Here is an 18,807-nt window from a genome sequence, read left to right on the forward strand (position 1 = left end):
AGGCTTGCTGCTCGCCCTTGGAGCTGACCCCCTGCATTTTTCGTGAAGTATTTTGTTGAAGAATGGGAAGAAAACCCTGCTTATAAAGACTAAAAATAGGGGTATTCCTAAAGTATGGTGATTCATGGTGGAAGAACATCATGCTGAGGTTAAACCTGGGTGAGAAGATGATGCGGCAGTGACATGGGAGGACAATACGATAATGTCACACTCAGCCGTGACATCATGCCATATGAAGAGGGTGAAGATGGCATCCTCCCTGTGTGTGTTCAGGCCAGCCGGACTGCAGTGAGGCGTTGGGTGAGCCATGAACGGTGGCTGGGCTGTGTGCTGTGGTTTGCAGAGGGAAATTAAATGTGGGCACTCAAAGTCTGCGTGTGGGCAATGACACCAGTGGGTGATGGCAGCATGTTTTTGTACCAGCTGCTCTTGGGCATCAAGATGTCCTTGCAGAGGCTGAACTCCCCCAGGAGAGGAATTTCTCCTCCTCAGAGAACCTGTGCTTTGGCTTTGCTGTGCTCATGCTGCCCCTGCAGCGGGTGAGGATGAGGATGGATCAGGGTGCTCTCACACTAAAAACTCTGCTGTCCCCACCAGACCAGCTGGGGCTGCAGCACTGCTTTGGGGTCAGCAATACTGGACGTCCCTGGGGTGCAGGGCGGGGTGTTTGTGGGGTTGTTTTTGCTTCAGGGTTTGAACCTCCCTGGCTGAGCAGGTGGCTGTTGCTCGTTTTCTGCCCCACGATGTGTTCGGCCCCCAGTTGCCTCCCCCTGCCGCACCCTCCCCCTCTCCCACTGCCTCTCCTGGGCATGGAAATTAAAAGGCTTCAACACCGGGGATGTTCTTGACCTCTTTATTTGGGATAAAAGCCCGGGTCAGCCATTAGAGAGGAGCCAAAATGTTCGTTAAAAAAAGGTGTTGGGAGTTGAGCAGCACAAGGGAGTGTGAGGGGGGCTCTGGGGTGCACGTCCCCTTCTCCCAACCGGACCCGAGGGCGGGATGCTATGGGCAGCAGCACAGGCATGGGCTGAGGTGACGCTGCACTGGCGTCCTCAGGATGGAGAGTTACAAAACATCGGGAACAAAGTGAGTGTGTCCCACACGGTAAGTGGGGTTCCCCTGAGTCACAGCACCCAACACACAATCCTGACTGGCAGCCAGAGCATCCAGCAAATACAGGGACATGGCAATGTGAACCAGGAGCCTCGTGGCTGCCGGGCTCAGCATGATGCCACTCCATGCCTGGGGCCATCAGGCAGCCCCGGACGGTAGTCTCGGTGGTCCCAGCTCCTCCGGCACATCGCTCTGGCTTGGCGCCGGGGCCAGCCCATGCTGTGCCAGCAGCCCCTGCACCATCACCAGCTCCTGCTCCAGCTCCTGGGCACCACAGCCCAGCCCTGGCACGGCGGCAGCGCCATCCCCCAGCACCCGCAGTGCCCGTGCCACCAGCCGGGCCCTCGCCAGCAGCACATTCACTGCCACGTGCAGCTTGGCACAGCCCAGCGCCTTCATCCCCCCACAGGCAACAGCCCCTGCAGAGAGAGCAAAGAAAGAACCATGAGCACAGCTGGGACCCCCAGGCAGCGCTGACCTGCGGGATGGGGACACCAGGTTGCCTGTCATGGTACCTTGGCTCCAGCAACGCTTGCAGTACCGCAGGTCACGCAGGACGCCGGGGCCCGCGGCCGCCAGCCAGCGCAGAGCCGAGGCACGGAGCGGACTGCTGCCCGGTGCCTTCTCCAGGAGCTGCAGCAGGACAGGGAGCAGCTGCTGTGCTAGGATGGCCGGCTCCGCAAAAACGTTGGGTTCATCCTCCTTGTACAAGCTGGTGGCTCTGGAGGGGCAGCCGAGATGCAGGTGAAGCCGAGGGCTGACCCATGACTCCCCCTGCTCCCTCATACCCATCCCAGAGCTCTGGCAACTCACTTGTTGGCCTCCAGCTCTTCCACGATGCCCCTGAGATCTAGGATGGGGAGATGCTGCAGCAGCAAGTCAAAAGTTTTGGGGTGGTCCCCAAACTCTCCCAGGAGGAGCTGCAGGAGGCCCAGGAGTCCGACATTGTCCTGAACGAAGACGCAGCCGTCTCGGAGCGGCTCGCTGGGGTCCTGCCGCAGGAGGCTGGCGAAACCTGAGGCTTCATGCCGGACCTCCCGCTCCTCGTCTTGCAGAAGGTGAATGCCCACATTTATCAGCCTGGGGAAATGGAAGGGAAGGCCACCGTGTTCTGCAGAGCATCCCCTGCCTGCCTGGAGTCGGGGGGAAGGATGAAACCCCACCCAGGGCAATGCTTCCCCAAGGACGTTTCTCATGGGTTGTGAAGGGTACAGCCACCATTCAAGAGCTCACTGCTTGAGAGGGCAGGGACCAGCACAGGGATTGAGGGACCCATCAATGCCATTTATTGCTCATAAGAGACTGGCTGCTTCTATTAAAATTCCACCCATGATTTTTTTGTAGGCTGCAAGCTCTTAGCTGTTAGTGATTTTTGAATGAGTGGGCTTTTCTTTAATGCCCTTGTATTGTTTGGAGGGGACGTTGCCTTTCGCAGGGTCAGCCTATTAACCTGCAACAGCCCTGGGCTGTGGGCAGTGCTGCTCCCGCAAGGACTTACCGCAGAGCCACGGGGACTAGCGAGGGACAGGTTTTGTGCAAGGATCGCTGCACCACATCGGCACCCGCTGTCTGCAGGGAGCGGGCGGCCGCCAGCCGCAGCAGTTCGGACGCAGCAGAGCAGCTGCACTCCTCCAGCGCCCTGCACCATCGCTCGACCAGGGTGCTGTCCTCATCCTCAAACCTGCCAGAGGCCAGGAAAGGAGAAGGCATTCAGTCACACCTTCCATCTCTGTCTAGGGTCCAAATGCCACCAGCTTCCCTGAGACAGCAGGACCCAGGTGCAAAGCCAGCTGTGATTTATAGGCAAGAAGCTGTGCTCTGTTTCAGCAAGGACTAAGGAGAAATCTCCTGGAAGGGTCAGGTGGAGAAAGCCAGCAGTGATAAGGACCTACCAGTGGGCGAGCAGCAGGCTGGTGGCACACAGTGCCTGGAAGAGGAGGTCAGGGCCAGGACATTCAGCCTCCACCATGTGCAGCAGCATCTCCAGACATGCTGCCGAGGAGCCCTGGAGCTTGTGGGAAGCTTCCTGGGACCACGACGAAGGGTCTCTGTAAAGATGCAGCAAAGCCTCAAGGTACAATCTCAGGAATTCTTTGTCCCTTCTCTCTCGCAGCACCGACCCCAAGCTCTCCTAGTTGACAATGGGAAAGAAGGTACACGATTAGTGGCCTTGGCACCAGGGGCTGGCAACTCAGCACAACTGGGTGAGCACCCTGCACCCGTGCACCCTCAGCCCGAGGAGCACCGTGCTTCTCGGTGAGCACCTGGGATCCCGTCTGCGTGGTGCATCGGGGACCCTCTCCTTTACTTGGTGACTTCTGAGCTTTATCATACCAGCAATGTCAGCCTGAGAGCCTTCTCCAGCTCCTCGCATGTTCCTCCCTCCCTGGTGATCACCCAGCTCAGGACCGCAAGCTGGACATCGGGGTTTGGCTGCCGGAGGAGCGCACAGACGGCGCTGATCTGTTCAGCACCCGCCAGCCGGGCTGCCTGGCTGCACACAAAATGGGCCATGGTTTGGTGAAGAACGGCCAAGCCCACCTGGAGGAAAACAAAAGCAGGATCCTGCTTCCAACGCTTGGCCTCAAGTGGGCTGTGTGCCCCCTGAGTGGGGGTCCCCACCTCCCACGCTCGGCTTCACAGTCAGCCGTGATTTTCCTGGCAGGCAGCGGTACCTGCGGCTCGGCGCATCCTGGCTTTGCCCCCGGCACGAGGCTGCCCAGCTCAGCACTGATGGCATCGTGGATGCTCTGGGTGAAGCTGGGGCTGAAGGATGCGGGCAGGAGGGCAAGGACCTGGAGGAAGGCGGCGCGGACGAGCGGGCAGCGCTGGGCAGGGGTGAGCAGCCAGCCCCGCGCCTCCAGCTGCAGAACCACGGGGCGCAGCGCCTCAGCCGACAGCCTGCGGAGAGATGTGCGGCCTCACCACAGGGGCCGTGGTGCTCGGGCAGGCACCGCTTTTTGGCCAAAAAGCTGCATCTCAGCAGAAAGTGAGCACAGGGGCCACGGGCAGGGGGATGGCAGGGACCACTCACCCATCAGTGCCGGGGGGGCAGTCCAGCAGCGCCCGCAGCTGCAGCAGGTGCCCGTGGAGGGCGTTGTGCGAGCGGACCTGTCCGGGTGTGGTGGGGAGCTGCTGGGACAGCTGCAGGAGGACTCCCTGGCGCTGGGGCAGCGGGACAACTGGCACCAGTGCCTTGGCAGCCATCGCTCGCACGGCATAGATGGGACTCCCTGCCAGCCCCAGCAGTGGCTCCAGGAAGGGAGCAGAGGGCCTGTGGAGCCAAAAGGGCACCATGTGGTGATGCTCCAGCCGGTGCAAATCCCCCCGATAGCCAGGGCCAGCCCCGGTGCTAGAGGACCAGGGGAGCCCTTGGCTGGGGCAGATCATCCCTGCTGTCCCCTCACCTGTCAGGGCCATCAGGGCCAGGCTGCAGCTGGGCCAGGAGCGTGAGGATGGCATGGAGTGCGGGGCGCAGGCAGGGCCCCCTTGGCGTGGGCTCCGTGGCTGCTCCCAGCTCACTCAGCAGCACGGCGCCCAGCTGGGGGTGCTGCCCCAGGAAGGCTTGCAGGCTCACCCCCTCCGCCGGGCTGCCCTCCCCACGGCTCCGCTGCTGGCCCAGCAGCCGGGACGTGAGGGCGCCTGCGCAGACAGAGCAGACAGCAGCATCAGGTCCCATCCACCCCCTCCTGACCACCCGCATTTCACCCCAGCCAGGCTCCAAACCCCGCGGGCTGCATAGGTTCTGCAGGGCTGTCTTGCCCCTGCCCCTCGGTACTCACTGAAGAGCTGGATGGCCGCATTCCTCATGGCCCAGCATGGCGAGGCCAAGCCCCGCAGCGCCAGGGCCACCATCGGCGTGGTGTGCCGCAGCAGCGCGCTGCCCAGCCCTGTGCCACGGACCAGCGTCTGCAGCACGTGGAGGGCACACACCTGTAGAGTGCACAGGGCTCAGCGGCCAGGGAGGGAATGGGGTTCTGCACAAAGGGAAGATGGTGGGAAGAGATGGGGGAGCTGAGGGGCCACCAGCTCTCGGGTTTCCGGGATGGGCAGCGCAGTCAGGGCTGCAGCTTTTGGCTCACCCCGAGGTCTCCACACTGGTGCAGCCTCACGCTGGGGTACCTGGCAGGGCTCCCTTTAGGGGACCTTGTGCAGATCACCCTGTCCCCAGCCTGGCTCCAGCAGCTCAGTGCCCGCTGTGCTCACCTGCGGGAGGTCGAGGGTCTGGTCCCAGTCCTGCGGCAGGGCCGTGGTGGCCAAGGCCAGCAGCGTCTGGATGCAGCGGGCCAGCAGCGGCCGTGCCTGGGCCGGGTCCTCCCCGCTGACGATGCAGAGGAAGAGCATGGGGAAGCCGGCAGCACGGCGTGTGATCGAGCTGCTCCGGGGTCCGCTCAGCGCTTCTAAGCCCTGAGGAACAAAACCCACATGAGAAAATGTCTGAAAATCTGCTGGCTGGAGCTTGTAGCTCCTCTGCAGGGCTAAGGACCAGCTGCACCAACCCTGCACTGTGGCATCTCAGCTGCCAGGTGGGTCCTCACCCCAGGGTGCGGGGACACAGAGACAGAGCCCTGGGGCTCCCTGGGGTACAGGGGGAGTGTGGGGCAGAACGAGCCTGGTACCTGTTCCAGCATGGTCTGTGGGATGGCCTGCAGCTCTGTGTCCGGGTGGTTCAGCAGAGCAGCACAAAACTTGGTGAAGCCCATGCTGCAGCCCTCCACTGCTCCCTGGGGCAGAACAGCATCAGGGCCCCGTGTGCACCCGTCAACCCCCCCTGCTCCCCAGAATCCTCTTTGCAAAGGGGAAGGAGAAAACGAGAAGACATGATGGTGTGGGGATGTGACAGGGTTTGGCACTGAAATCCCAGCTGGGGGCTTCCAGCCATGCCCCATGTCCTGCCCCACAGCAGACCCTGCCCCACAGCAGACCCTGCCCCACTGTGCTCGCCCTCCGGCACGCTGGCGAGAGCCCCTGGAGAGGTGGGCAAGGGGCTGAGCCACCCCGGGTGGGACACGCTCTTACCCAGTGCCGGCACCGCAGCAGGATCTCCTGGAACACCCTTGCGGCCACCTGCAAGGTGGGGAGCGGCAGGAGCGGCTCCGATCCGCTGGGCAGCGCCGGGTCCAGCAGAAGCTCAGCCAGGCCCCCCAGGAGCAGCCCTATCTCCTGGGAAGAAGTAGAAGGTCACCGGGACTGACAGAAGGGCTTCCCCATCCCTGTCCTGCCCCACCATCGCTGCCGCAGGGAGGCACAGTGGGTGCTGCTATCAGCCCAGCATGGGCACTCTGGTTGCTGAGCCACAAGGCAGCGTGGCTGGTGGGTGCCCGTCAGCATGCACAGGCTCTGCGCACAGCAGTTTCCCAGCCAGCTGTGAGGTGTGTGTGGTGGAGATGGCCTTTTTCCAGGCAACAGGCTGCGGAGGAGAAGCTGTGATGGGCAGCTGCAGGGCTGCGGGCTGGGGAACCCAGCTCCGCCACAGCTGGGGTGTTAGTGCCTGGGAACTAGCTGGGCTGCATAAGGGCAGGCAGGGAGCTGGTTGCATTCTGCCTGGCAGGGGGTGAGGATGGTCTGCAGCAGCTCTGGGGTAAGGACAGAGATTCCCCTTGTTTGTCCCCAGGGAGGGTGAATGCCACAAGGGGAGCTGAAGGACCCAGCTGCTGGGCTGGGCGGTGGGTGCCATGCTGGGCTGCCCCTGTCCCTGGTGCCACGGGGAGGGTGCTTGCCTACCTTCACTGACACCCAGCAGCAGGTCAGGATCAGGCTGTGCTCTTCCGACAGCAGGACTGAGTCGTCCTCATCCTCTTCTTCCCGTCCCTGGCCTTTCCCCAGTGCGATGAGGGAGCCGATGGCGTTCCCCATGTCTGCAAATGATGGGGCAGCAGCTGTGAAAGGGAAAAACCTGGTTCAGTGGGGCAGAAAGAGACTGATGCTACTGGAGGAGACCTGCTGTCCCTATTCAGAGTGCACACAAATGGGAGCAGCTCCTGTCCTGCAATGTGTCCCACTCAGGACTGCGGCTGTGCTTTGCCCCACTGCTCTTCCTGAGCTGTTGCTGCAGGGGCTCTGCCAGCCCCTGCTCTCCCAGCTGCTCCCATTGAGCAAGCGCCTCGCTGCTGCTAGAATGCTTTTCCTCTATTTCTGCTGCTGTTCTCAGTTGAGAAACGGACTCCAAACCAGGTGCTTGCTGCTCTGTTCCTGTGGTTTGCAGGATCCTCTACCCAACACCTGGAGCATCCCTGCCTGGGTGTCCTGCTTTGGGCCTTACCCAGGCCAACCTTCCCTGCCCATCCCCACTGCTGTCCCCTGCTAGAGTGAGCCCAAAATAAGTGCCTTCCCTGCGGGCTGGGGCTGCTGGGTCTGGGACAGCTGTGATGGAGGTGTTGGTGGTTCCTGGGGCTGGTCCCCTCAGGGACATGCTCACCTTGTTCATTGGAACCGGGGCCTTGCTGGCTCTGCAGAGCTCCCAGGAGGAGGGAGGTGATGTCTCTCGCTGTGGTCACAAGGCGGGTGAGGAACTCCTGCCAGCTCTGCGCCAACTCTGCTGCCCGCATTGAGGTGGCCACCTCCGGCACCTGGAGCAGACATCTCCGCAGGGCTGCGATGGCTCCTGCATGAACACCCACCTCGGGTCACCCTGGTGGCTGCTGTGGCCCCAGCTCTCTTGCCCCAGCCTGCAGCTGGAATGGCTCACGGAGTGAACAGGGCCCCTAGGTGATGAGCACACTGGGCAAGTGGAGCAGAAATACAGGGAAACTGAGGCAAGGACATGGCACCAGCACTGTGTTGTGGCCTCAGTCCTGCCTGTATGATTCCCTCCTGCTCCAAATTCCCAGGGAGGAGACCTGCTGCAGGAGCCGCTTGCTGCCCTGCCAGGCTGGGGACGCACCGTGCATGGGTGCAGTGGCTGCTGCCCGCAGCAGGTCCTGGCACGCCACAGCGTACTGGGCTTGCAGCACGTGGAGAAGGTGCTGAGCGAAGCACAGGCCGCGGTTGGGCAGTGTCAGGGATGCTTCAGCCTCCAGCGCCAGGCTCTTCATGGTGCCACTGTCTGACCTGGGGGAAAAGGTAAAGGTTGCTGCAAGGATGAGGGGGTTTTCTGTGCAGTTCTTTCCTCCTCTGGCTCAGGGTCCTGCACGCCAGCCCTCCCAAGCTGCCCTCTGCATGGCCATTTCAAACCCAAGCCAGCACTGCCCCGAGTTGTAAACGCAGCCCCTGGTGAGACACTGGTGCTGCTGATGTGTTCTCAGGGGCTGCTGTGCCACTGTGGGGAGGGGAGGCCAGGAGCTCATACTTCTGCAGAATGGTCTTCATCAGCACAGCTCCGGCTTCCGCCTCCTGCACCCGTGGGCTGCCCAGGGCATCCTGGGCCAGCTGGAACAGAGCCTGGGTGATGGGCTCGGGGAATGTGGGGGGGAAGAAGTGGACGAGCAGCTCTGAGGCCAAGTCTCTGATCTGTCAAGACAGGAGAGGTGGGGGGAATTGGGACAAAAGATAGATGGGAAAACAGGTGGGGCAGGGCAGGAGGGCAAGCCCACCATGTGGGAAGGCCACCACCCTTCCCTTCTGAGCCCACTTGGGCCCAGGTAGGCAGCTTTATGTCCATTAAGGCTCACCTCATTAGTGCTGTCCTGCAAGCAGCTCAGCAGTGCCAACAAATTGGGCCGGGAGAAGAAGTCCCAACAGCCGCTCTGCCTGGCGTAGCTCAGCAGCATGGCCATGGTCCCTGCAGTGGGGACACAGGGCAGTGGGACGGGGGGAGCACCCCTGCAGCTGAGGGGTGATGCTCTGAGTGGGCTGCCCGTACTCACGTGGGGGCTGCCCCTTCTTCCTCGCGGGGCTCCAGGTGTCTGTACAGGTCTCCAAAACCGCAGCCAGGAGGAGCAGAGCTGTCTTCTTCCTCTGGTAGTTGGAGGCTGGGCTAAGCGAGGCGATGCTGAGCTGCACCAGCCACTCCACAAAGCCTGTGGGCAGACAGCAATGCCAGGCTGGGCACCCAAGTCTGAATCCCCCGGGGCCGCAGTGGAGGTGCTGGGGTGGCCACCTCACCTACTGCTTGGGCGAGCTGCCCTTCTCCCCGGCTCGGCTGGACACCCTGGGGCGCCTTCCCGCGCAGCTGTGCCAGCGAGCTGTCCCGCAGCCGCACCAGCGCCCTCCTCACCGCTGCCTGCAGCAGCTGCCGGAACGAGGAGGAGTCGCAGTTGAGGTTGAGGGGCAGGAACTCCCGCAGCAGCCGCACCTCAGTGTCCGAGAGGGGCCGGTTGGTGCTGGGGCTGCAGCAGAGAAGCCCCAGTGCTGCCAGCCGAATCCCCTCCTCGCGGGCGCCCAGGCAGCAGCAGAGCCGCTCCAGCACCTCGTCCTGTAGGGGCAGAGCCCCCGACACACTCTGCTGTGCCTTCAGCAGTGAGATCCAAGCCCGGAGTGAGGCCGTGTCCTGGCCACCAAACTGGGCGGCCAGTGGTGCCTGGGCAGCTGGCAGCTGCCGCAGGGTCCAGGCGAGGAGGTGGTTGGTGACATTGCTCTGCAGGATGGGCAGGGGGGAGCGGAGTCCCTGGGAGAGCAGGGGCAGCCAGCGCAGCGCCCACCGCTCTGCCAGAGCCGTCCCAGCCCCCTGCTGCCCGTCCTGCCCCTCGGCACACTGCTGCCGCACCAGCGCCCTATAGACCTCGGTGGCTGCGGGACACAGGTGGTTGGTGGAGAGGCAACTCAGGAGGTGCTGCGGCAGGTCCGGGTAGGCATCCAGCACCTGGGAGAAAGGCAGATGTCCCCCTCATCAGGGTCTTTTCCAATCTAAATGACGCTATGATCTCGCTGCCAGACCGAAGGCTGTGTATGGCAGGGGACAGCTCTGGGAACAGACCACGCTGTGGTCACCCATGACACTAAGCATCTCTGGTACCCCAAACAGCTTTTGGTGGGCACCAACAGGCAAAGCTGCCTCCCTGCTGGGAGTCCCTGGGGGTGCATTGCTGCTGCCGCAGGTCACTCCCCCACCAGGGATACTCTCCCTTGGGACATGCTGAAACAGCCCTGTGGCTGGGAAGCTGCCCGCCCACATGGCTGAGCTGGGCAGGGGAAGGTGACAGGCAGCAGACAGAGGCTGTGCCACCCCAGCAGCAGTGCCAGCCAGGACCGAGCCTCCCTGTCCCCCCACGTTCCCTACCTGCTGGCTGCCCACGTAGGGGACAATGGCACATAGGGGCACATATCTGGCTTTGATTTGCCACGGCATTGAGACCACCCTCTGCAGCATCTGTTGATAGAGGGGTCTCTCATGGTCCTGGAAGTGCTGGCACTCGAGGTGGTAGATCTCCAGGAGCAGTCGGAAGGAGCTGTGGATGAACTCGGACACCCCTTCCACCTGTGGGGAGAAGGACAGTGAGCGGGAGCAGCTAGGGTGGGCTCCCCTGCATGTCTCGCTGCTTCAGAAAAGACCTTTTGCTTTCCCGTGGCTGTGCACTTTCCGTACTGGCTGGTAACCCCAGGGTTAGGAACTGGGGACGTGGAGATGGCAAATGGGGAGCCAGCAGGTGTGGACTGGCTGGGACTGCACCCATGGGTGCTGTGTGGGAGGGCAAAGCACTGAGACAGGGTTCTGGAGAGGCCACTTGTGACCAGTGTCCTGGTCTCAGCAGCACAGGCGGCCCTGCCAGCAGGCAGCTGCAGGCAGCTGCAGGCAAGGGGGTTGTATTTGGCTGATGGAGCTGAAACAGGCAGGGGTGTGCTGTGGGCAGGGGAGCAGCAGCTGAGCCAGGCAAAGGAAGGGCTGTTTCTGGCTGCTGTGGTGTGCGTTTTCAGCACCCTAGCCTTACCGGCATCTCAGCATTGTCCCACATCAGCTGGGTGAGTTGCTGGAGCAGCTCGGTGTCCTGGTCCAGGACGCGGGTCCCCATCAGGCGCCAGATGGCGGGCAGGCTGTCCCGCAGGCGCTGCAGCCACAGGGCACAGGCTGCAAGAGCAGAGAGCAGCGCTGCAGCCCGCACTCCAGACTCGCCTGCAGCAGAGCCAGTGCGGGCTGCTGGGCCTGAGGACCCTGTGCGCAAGGGGAGCGGTTTCCCCATTAGGTACACAAGAGCGTTGGTGTCCATTGGGCTGCAGCAGAAATTAATAGCATTTTCCAAAACAGCTACCAAGATACAGAAAAGCATCTTCCCTTGGAGAAGATGAAATGCCACAGGGGCTCGGTGCATCATGAGCGCAGTGAACCTTTCAAACCTCCCCACGGCAGCAGAGGTCATCGTCTCCTACCTTGGAAGCAGTAGTAGTGGCAGTCCTTATGCTCCTTGGTCAGGGCACACACAGCAGGAAAGACCATGTCCAGCAGCAGGCAGGCCTGCGGGAGCACAGCAGGTGGAGGCTTCCCCACCACAGAAAGGCAAGGAGAGCAATGCCTGGGTTTTTTTCTGCTCTTACAGCAGCTTATTGCTAGTTTTTGCTCCCTGTCCAGAAGCCCTCAGCTCTTGAGGGCTCAGGAAATGCTGGAGTTGGGCAGAGCTGGAGGCTGCGGTTGGTCATGTACAGCCCTGGGTCGATGCTGTGGTAGCACAGGGCAAACATTGCTGCCAGTTTGCTTGTGCAGAGGCTACTTTTGGCACCTCCTGTCTTCTTGCCGCGCCCAGGAGAGGGAAACCCCCCACTCAGATGTCTTTGGAAAAAGCAGGCTCCTGGCTAACACGCCATGTCCAGCAGGATGCGTGAAGCTGCTGGTGCAGAGCGGTGCAGCCTGGCTACATCCCCTAGGGACCACAGCCCCCGCTGGCGGCTGCCAGCCCTGTGCAAGGGGTTCCCCACATCCCTGGCTGTTGGGTTTGTGCTCTCCTACCTTGTGGGTGAAGCTCTCCAGCTGGCAGCTGAGGATGTCTGTCTTGCAGCACGTCAGCAAACCTCTGGTGAGCACCAGTTTCTCCAGCCCATCTGTCTCCAGGGTGGGGGGGGCCTCCACCGCCAGCTCCCCAAACTTCAGTTCCCCTGCACCTGGCAGAAAGATGGGTTTCAAACGCTGCTCCGAGAGCTCATCCCAGAGTGACTACATGAGGTGGCCGGTGGCAGCTGCAGCTCCTGGACACCAAGAGCGGGACACAGCAGCAGAGTCTGGCTTGGACTGCTGCTGAGTGGCACCGGCCTCTGGCCCCTCGCACCCAAACATGTCTGTTCCCACTCTCCCCTGCGCCAGAGGCCATTTCTGGCTTGTGACGGAGCACGCACCTTGGTCGGGCAGCTGGAAGAGGGCCAGCACGGCGCTGGCCCCGCGCTCGGGCTGCGGGGCTGTGTTCACCAGCATGCTCAGGGCTGTGCCCGCCAGCAGCCGGGTGTCCTTGTTCAGGGCCTGGACTCACAAGGGGGCAAAGGCGCAGCTCAAAATGACATTAGAAAACCAGACCCCATTTAACCCTCCCTCTGTGATCACGCAGGAAAATACGCAGGGTCCCTCAGACACCCCAGATTCTGGGGCTGCCTGGGACAGGATGCCCCGTTCCTCTCTGGGGCCATACACACCTTTCCCCAGGCCACCTCCAGCAGCAGCCCCAGGAGGTTCTGCAGGGCTTCACTCTTCCCCTCCGTGCTCCACACCAGGGGGGCCACGTCCTTCGGCAGCGCCTGGAAGAGCTGGAGGCACGCCTGGGGGAGCAGAAGGGACGGGGACCTCAGGGGTGGCTGTCAGCATCCCTCTGCTCTCAAAAAGCAGTTCTTCCCCATTCGACATGGCACCATGTGCCTCATCCTTCCTGGACATCGCTGCCAGTGCCCGGCTGGGACTCCAGCAGGTCCCTGTCCTTGCAGGGACCGATCCTTTCCCTCTCCTCCGAAATTCGGCTCTTACCCTGACAGCCAGGTAGCCCCACATGCCGCCAGGCGTGGGCTGGCTGTGCAGCACCCAGTGCAAGGTGGTGGCCAGGCGCTGCAGCAGCGGGGCCAGGTTCTGCCGCCAGTGCTGCCGGCCCAGGCTGCTCTCCTCCACGAACATGCACACTGTGGGCAAGGGGACAGCGTCAGTCCCTGGCTCTCCTGGCACCGTGCCCGCAGCCGGCCCTGCCACTGGTTAAACCAAGGGCTGAGCTGCTAGTAAGTGGGGTAAGAACAGGGCTGGGATGCAGGGAATGCTTTGGCTTGTCTGGCTTCCAGCCACCCTGGACAGGTGGGCAGTCATTGGGTGCTGCTGGGACCTCTGCAGAAATCCCATGGATCCAGCTGATCCCTGCTCCCCCTCCCACAAGTGCAGAGGACTCGGTCTGGGTGGGCAGGGGGTGTCCCATGCATTGGTGGTGTGGGCCAGAAGAAGCCCCAAGAGGGGAAGGAGCAGAGACTGACCTGACTGGAGGTCCCCAGGAGACAGCACCTGCTGGGGCAGAAACACAGTTTCTCCTGACACACTGGGGCTCAGTGCATTGTGCAGGAGGGTCCTGCCTGTGCCAGAAGCTGTCCCAGCAATGAGCAAAGGGTTGGTCTGATGGGCAGCCATTTGTGACCGGCTGCAAACACAGGTGAGCTCCCAACATGGTGGGAAGAGAAGCACAGGACCCCAGGAAGCCCATACCAGGAGGTCCCTGTCACAAATGGGCTCCAGCCAAGCCCCCGTGAAAGCTGGTGCCACTGCACAACTGCAGCGCTCTCACCTCTCCCTGCGGTGCCAGGTCGGCCAGCAGTGCGCCCACCTCCTGGGCCAGGAGGGCTTCCTTCCCCACCGCCAGCTGGGTCACGATCTGCCAAGAGACACCTCGAGTCAGACTGTCTGCCCGGGTCCTCGAGAGACACCAGCTGTGCTTTGCTTTCAGGGCAGCTCTGCAGCATCACTGCGGCCCCTTTGCCCACAAGGATGCACCACACCAGGGCTGTGCCGGCAGAGCTGGCACCATCACTTCACTTGTGGCTAATACAGCTCTGAATCTGCAGCCCAGCCGGCTGTGTTACGGACCTGTTCTAGTTTCTGGAAGGAGCTGGAGCTGCCAGTTGCCTCCATCTGGAAAGCCAGGACACAGCGGAGCAGAGGCCGTGCCTCCGCCTCACCCAGTGCCTGCAGAGCATCACTCAGCGCCCGCGACAGCAGCAGAGCCTCCTCCAGGTGCTTGTCTTTGCATCTCTTGGCAGTGCTCCTGAAACAAATGGCGATGGGGGTGAGAACTGCCTGGCTCCATGGGGTTTGGTGTGGGGGGAATACCCCTGGGGACTGAGCTCAATGTGGATTGGGGTAGGGGTGCCCCAGCTTGATAGGGGTTAGGGTTGGAGTGCCCCAGCTTGTGATGTTCCTTTCTCCCAACTGCACTCAGCATTGCACAGCTGGGGGCAGAGGGAGGAACTCCTCAAACCTCAGAATCTGCAACCCAGCCCGTTCTGGCAAACACAAGCCCTTGGCGAGGCATTGGGGCAGGAGGACCCGAAAAATCCTGAAAGCTGCTGCCCTGCTGCTGCAGAGCAGGCTGGAAGGGAATGGGGACAAGCAGCGGTGGCTCAGTCCCCTTGCCGGGTACCGGGTCGAGCCTCCCTCCCCCCCCACACCTCGGGGGACCCGCGCCGGGTACCCGCGCCCGGGGGATGCCGAGACCCGCCCCGGGCGATGCTCGGGGGCTCCGCACCGGGGGATTCCCGGGGGACCCGCTCCTTGGGGGTGCCGGGGTCCCCCCGCCCAGGGCCCTTCCTCTTACCCCGCAAACTGCTGCAGGCAGCGCAGGCAGGACAGCACGGGCTGGGCGATGCCCGTTGCCCCGTAGAAGGCGGCGCAGGCCCGCGCCTCCCGCTCCGCTCCCATGGCCGGGGCCGCCGCCACCATAGAGCTCGGCCGCGCTTCCGCGGGCTCAGCGGCCCCCCCTAGCGGTGCCCCCGGCCAGCCGGCAGCTCCGGGATGGGGGGTGTACCGGGAGCGTCGGTCGTGCTGGAGGCTGCGGGAGAACGGGAGCCAGAAGCGAACGCCGGGCAGGGACGCTCCCCTTCTCCACCAGCCCTCGGCACGACGCTACATCCACCGCAGGCTGCAAATTAACGATTAAAATCCAACATCATCTGAAGCTGTTTCTATAGGGGGAGAGCGAGAGAGACCCCCACGAGGGCTGAAAACCGGGGAGCTGGTGCACAGGAGCAGCCAGGCGCTGTCTGCAGCTGCGATGCTGGCTCTAAGAGCTGTGAAATACAAAATGAAATGCTTCAGAGTGAAACGGTTGTCTGTCTCCATCGTGCCTGACTGCATCAGAGGAGGTTTGGTCCCCCGCAGTCTTCCTGCTATGCCATGGGCACCACCCCTCTTAGCCAGCGTCCCTAATATTAACAGTAACAGCCAGCGGAGGGACTCCGCTTCTTCCTGCAGAATAGAATGGCCTTTGGAGAGAGAAACAGATTTATTACAGCACTTGATGTTAATTATCATCAAATCCAAATTATTTTATTTGGGTTCTTTTTGTCAGTTGCCACAGAAGTGCACTATTTCAACAGGAACAATTTTAAGATTACATTGAAAGGTCCCTTCTGACCCAAACCATTTTATCAGTCTGTGAATTCTGTGTCTTTACTGAAATAGTTATGACTCCCAGCTAACACATCACACTGAACCTCATCCAGCAGCTATCAAGAAAGTGCTCCTGGCCGGTTTTGGCCTTGAAGGATTGTTTTTCCCCAGGGTTGTTTCTCACAGTGGCACGGGGGCGAGCGATGGATATTGACCACTTGGGCAAGGCGATGGCACAGGCAGTGCAGGAGAACATGGCTGGGATGGGCCCGTGTCTGCGCTGAGTGACCAGGAGGATGCTGAAATGCGGCTCCCTGGGTGACCGCTGTGCTTGGAGATAGAGACACCCCAGCCTGCAGTTTCTGACATTTGCCAGCAGTGAGCATCTTTGTTCTGCTTTTAAATTAAGACGGGTGCCCAAATCCAACCACAAGTCCAGGTTTGCTCTGCCTGCTGCCAATATCAACCAGTGAAACAGCCCGGGACGTACCCCAGGTAAGGCAGAGCAGTGCAGGAGGACGGTCACATCCCTTGGACCTTCTCCTCTGCTCCCTGAGCATCACGGCCACCCCACACGGGTGATGAGGAACCAGAGGAAGTGCTGCCAAACCGGAGCTTCCATGGGTGCCAGCGGCCAGGCAGGGGCAGGGCGAGGGAGGGTGCTCCTGTGATTTAGGGTCTCTGAGGCTCACATCCCCATCCCCTTATCTCCCTGCAGAAGGGAGGGGCAGCGGAGGGAGGGGGAGATTTTTTCTGGTTTCACCGTAGGAAGGATTTTCAAACCGTATAAATTCACTTTTGAGAAACGAATGGCTAAAGCAGATTAACCTTTTTGCTAATCCTCTATAATGGCTTTGGAATCTCCTTAACCAATAAGAAAATGATAAGAGCCTGTTTCTTTTCTTTTTATCTATATCTATATTGTCCTCCCTTGTCTGTGTTTTTTTTCTTTCTTGTTTTATTTTCCTTTCCTTTTCTAATATGAAATAGCCCAGTGATCCTATCTCTTGGAGGCTCAGTAAACAGAACATCAATAATCCCTTTCCTTTATTCCTCCCTGGTAACAGGGTGCAGAGAAGTGTCTGCCGATTGGGATTTGATTACCAGCAGCTATCAAAAGTCTCTTTGTAAGATCTGGGTCCTAAATCCCATAATTCTTTGATAAAAGAAGTATTACCAGTCCATTTTCTGAAGTGAAAGGTACGGGAGGAATGAAAGAAAGCAATCAGCAGAGATCCTAATAGGCTAAGTGCATGTGCGGTGGGAAGGCAGGGACGAGCAGGGGAGGCCAGGGAAAGGCGTCCTTTGTTAAGGATGGGGAAGGAGAATTAATCCGCTTCGGTCCTATGATTATTACAGCTGAAAGAGGAAAGGGTCGGATCCTGTGCCTGCCCACCCCATGTCCCAGCTCACCTGCACTGCGGTCCCTCTGGACTGGCACAGTGTGGGGCACAAAATCTGGCCCCGCATCCATCTCCTGTGTCAGCATTTGGGTATGTGAATAAAAGCTGGGAGCAGTTTGCGATGATCCCTGGTGTTCGTGCATCCCCAGTGCCTCTCTGGAACGCTGATGCCTTGGCACGGCAGCAGAGAACATGTCCAGACTGGGTCACTTCAAAGGTATCTTCCTCTCAAACCTACAGCAAATAAGTGAAGAGTCATAGAACATGGTTATAATTTCTGTTATGCCATCAGCATGGCTGAAGGGAGAGGCAAATAAAGGGACGAAAGAAAAAAATGGTGGTTTGGTATTAAGTAAGATTTTACAGAGGTTTGAGGGTCAGAGGTAGCGAGGCTACCGGACATCTCTTCTTGGCTTTGGGAGAGCAGCTGGGTGAGCATGGGCAGGCAGAATGGAGAAAAGACAAGGGACTGAGAGGAGCTCTCCTGGAGATGGGCTCCCCTTTCTGCATGATGCCATCAGGGTTGCTGGGCTGTTCTCTATCAAGCCATGAGGTGCCAGGACGCCCTTTGGTACGCAGTGGTTCCACAGCACTCACCTGTGTGTCCCTTTGGTGTTCCACAAGTGGGACTGGAGTCTTCTCCACCCTGCAAAGAAACACCAAGCAGGAGAGCGTTCCCTGCATGAACTCCCGAAGCCTCGATACCCACCTTGGCTTAAACCACTGGAAAACCTGCGTTTACACTTTCCTAAGCAACCTGAGCTCAAACCCAGGTTCTCTGTTTTAATCCCAGCTACTCATTTCAGTTATAGACTCAAGACAGAAGATGTCCTCTCTCGTCCCACGGATCGCACCTGCCAGGCCTTGCTGCCAGGCGTCCCCTCCCATCCCATGTCACTGCTCTGGGATGCAGTTTCTCTTGCTGGACAGAAGTTGGGAACTGGACTGACAAAGCTTTGGGGACACCTGGCTGCCCCAGGGAGCTGTCCTGGCTGCTCTGGGCTCGGAGACCAGCTCCTGCCCCAGCTGCCCACACGTGGGGCAGTGGGCAACACTCCTGCATGTCCCAACGCAAGCAGGGGTATGGCTCAGCTGGACAGGAGGTGGCTGCATGCCACTAAGCTAAGCCACAGAACTGCCATGAGCTGCCAGTAATCTAATTTATTAAGGACTTTGAATCCTTGCAAAGAGTATGCTGGATACATGCAAAACATCTGCATTATCACTGTGATTAGGGCAGTGGAGGTGGGGGAAAGGGAAGGAGAAAAAGCACAATTTCTTTGCTTTCAGCAGGAAATAAATCAACTTTCACAGAGAGTTCTGGCACAGCCAGAGGCTGTGCTATCATTAAAAATGATTTTTTATTAAGCTGAACTCTCTCCTCTCTTATATTGTATGATATGACAGCTCTCTTTTGATGGGAAAGCTTTCATTTGGCCAGAGAAAGGGATAATTTGCTTCTTTTAAGGAGCTAATCCTCTGGTCCATTTCTGGGCTGGGAACAGCTATCCTCCCCCTTCCCTGGATCGGAGGCGGCAGCACAATGGAGATCATAACCACCTCAAATCTACACCCGAGATGGAGAAATCAGATTTCCTTCTCCAGTCATTTTTGTGGGATTAGCTAAATCTTAGATCCACACTAACCCTTCACAAAGCTGCCAAGATTAGTTAGAATTTATTTTATTCACAGGGGGGTTTACGGTTTTCTTTCCAAAGGGATTATATCTCTCTCTATATATATGTTTAGGGTGGCTGCAGTCATAAAGCAGCTAGGTTAGAGGCAGAGAAAGTGCATGTATGTATAAAATAAAAACTCGGCTGCACGAATGACAGTCACTTGAAACTCCAAGACAAAGCAGCG

At 59.8% G+C, this 18,807-nt stretch overlaps 2 protein-coding genes across 4 annotated transcripts in view; one reads left to right on the forward strand and one right to left on the reverse strand.

The window, feature by feature from the left end:
- The window catches only part of LOC309446602 (somatomedin-B and thrombospondin type-1 domain-containing protein-like), a 3,934-nt gene extending 3,117 nt beyond the window's left edge, over nt 1-817 (forward strand). Inside the window, exon 6 of the mRNA XM_082066469.1 lies at nt 3-817. The gene's annotated coding sequence lies outside the window, so the exon portion shown is untranslated. The remainder of the gene's footprint in view (nt 1-2) is intronic.
- Nucleotides 1-14,876, reverse strand: part of LOC309446575 (tRNA (32-2'-O)-methyltransferase regulator THADA-like) — a 24,083-nt gene extending 9,207 nt beyond the window's left edge. Inside the window, exons 1-31 of one of the 3 annotated variants that reach the window (XR_014185473.1) lie at nt 14,748-14,876; nt 14,021-14,198; nt 13,722-13,808; nt 13,417-13,444; nt 12,929-13,077; nt 12,604-12,726; nt 12,313-12,433; nt 11,930-12,081; nt 11,356-11,440; nt 10,920-11,056; nt 10,271-10,468; nt 9,157-9,853; nt 8,919-9,071; nt 8,724-8,833; nt 8,402-8,562; nt 7,997-8,163; nt 7,532-7,717; nt 6,838-6,992; nt 6,133-6,276; nt 5,733-5,837; nt 5,320-5,520; nt 4,896-5,046; nt 4,521-4,755; nt 4,148-4,387; nt 3,789-4,014; nt 3,448-3,654; nt 3,006-3,244; nt 2,612-2,794; nt 1,927-2,193; nt 1,629-1,834; nt 937-1,532 (exon numbers count right to left, since the gene is read on the reverse strand). Coding sequence is in view for 1 of the 3 variants with exons in the window: in XM_082066438.1 (XP_081922564.1) it covers nt 1,252-1,532; nt 1,629-1,834; nt 1,927-2,193; nt 2,612-2,794; nt 3,006-3,244; nt 3,448-3,654; nt 3,789-4,014; nt 4,148-4,387; nt 4,521-4,755; nt 4,896-5,046; nt 5,320-5,520; nt 5,733-5,837; nt 6,133-6,276; nt 6,838-6,992; nt 7,532-7,717; nt 7,997-8,163; nt 8,402-8,562; nt 8,724-8,833; nt 8,919-9,071; nt 9,157-9,853; nt 10,271-10,468; nt 10,920-11,056; nt 11,356-11,440; nt 11,930-12,081; nt 12,313-12,433; nt 12,604-12,726; nt 12,929-13,077; nt 13,417-13,444; nt 13,722-13,808; nt 14,021-14,198; nt 14,748-14,872 (5,697 nt within the window). In the remaining 2 variants the exon portion in view is untranslated. Of the gene's footprint in view, nt 1-852; nt 1,533-1,628; nt 1,835-1,926; nt 2,194-2,611; nt 2,795-3,005; nt 3,245-3,447; nt 3,655-3,788; nt 4,015-4,147; nt 4,388-4,520; nt 4,756-4,895; nt 5,047-5,319; nt 5,521-5,732; nt 5,838-6,132; nt 6,277-6,837; nt 6,993-7,531; nt 7,718-7,996; nt 8,164-8,401; nt 8,563-8,723; nt 8,834-8,918; nt 9,072-9,156; nt 9,854-10,270; nt 10,469-10,919; nt 11,057-11,355; nt 11,441-11,929; nt 12,082-12,312; nt 12,434-12,603; nt 12,727-12,928; nt 13,078-13,416; nt 13,445-13,721; nt 13,809-14,020; nt 14,199-14,747 lie in introns of those variants that run through there. The other 2 variants (XM_082066438.1, XR_014185474.1) reach the window with 2 other exon arrangements.
- Between the last annotated feature and the right edge of the window lie 3,931 nt (nt 14,877-18,807).

This window comes from Streptopelia decaocto, assembly GCF_964273445.1.
Source record: "Streptopelia decaocto genome assembly, chromosome: 15".
Taxonomy (NCBI): domain Eukaryota; kingdom Metazoa; phylum Chordata; class Aves; order Columbiformes; family Columbidae; genus Streptopelia; species Streptopelia decaocto.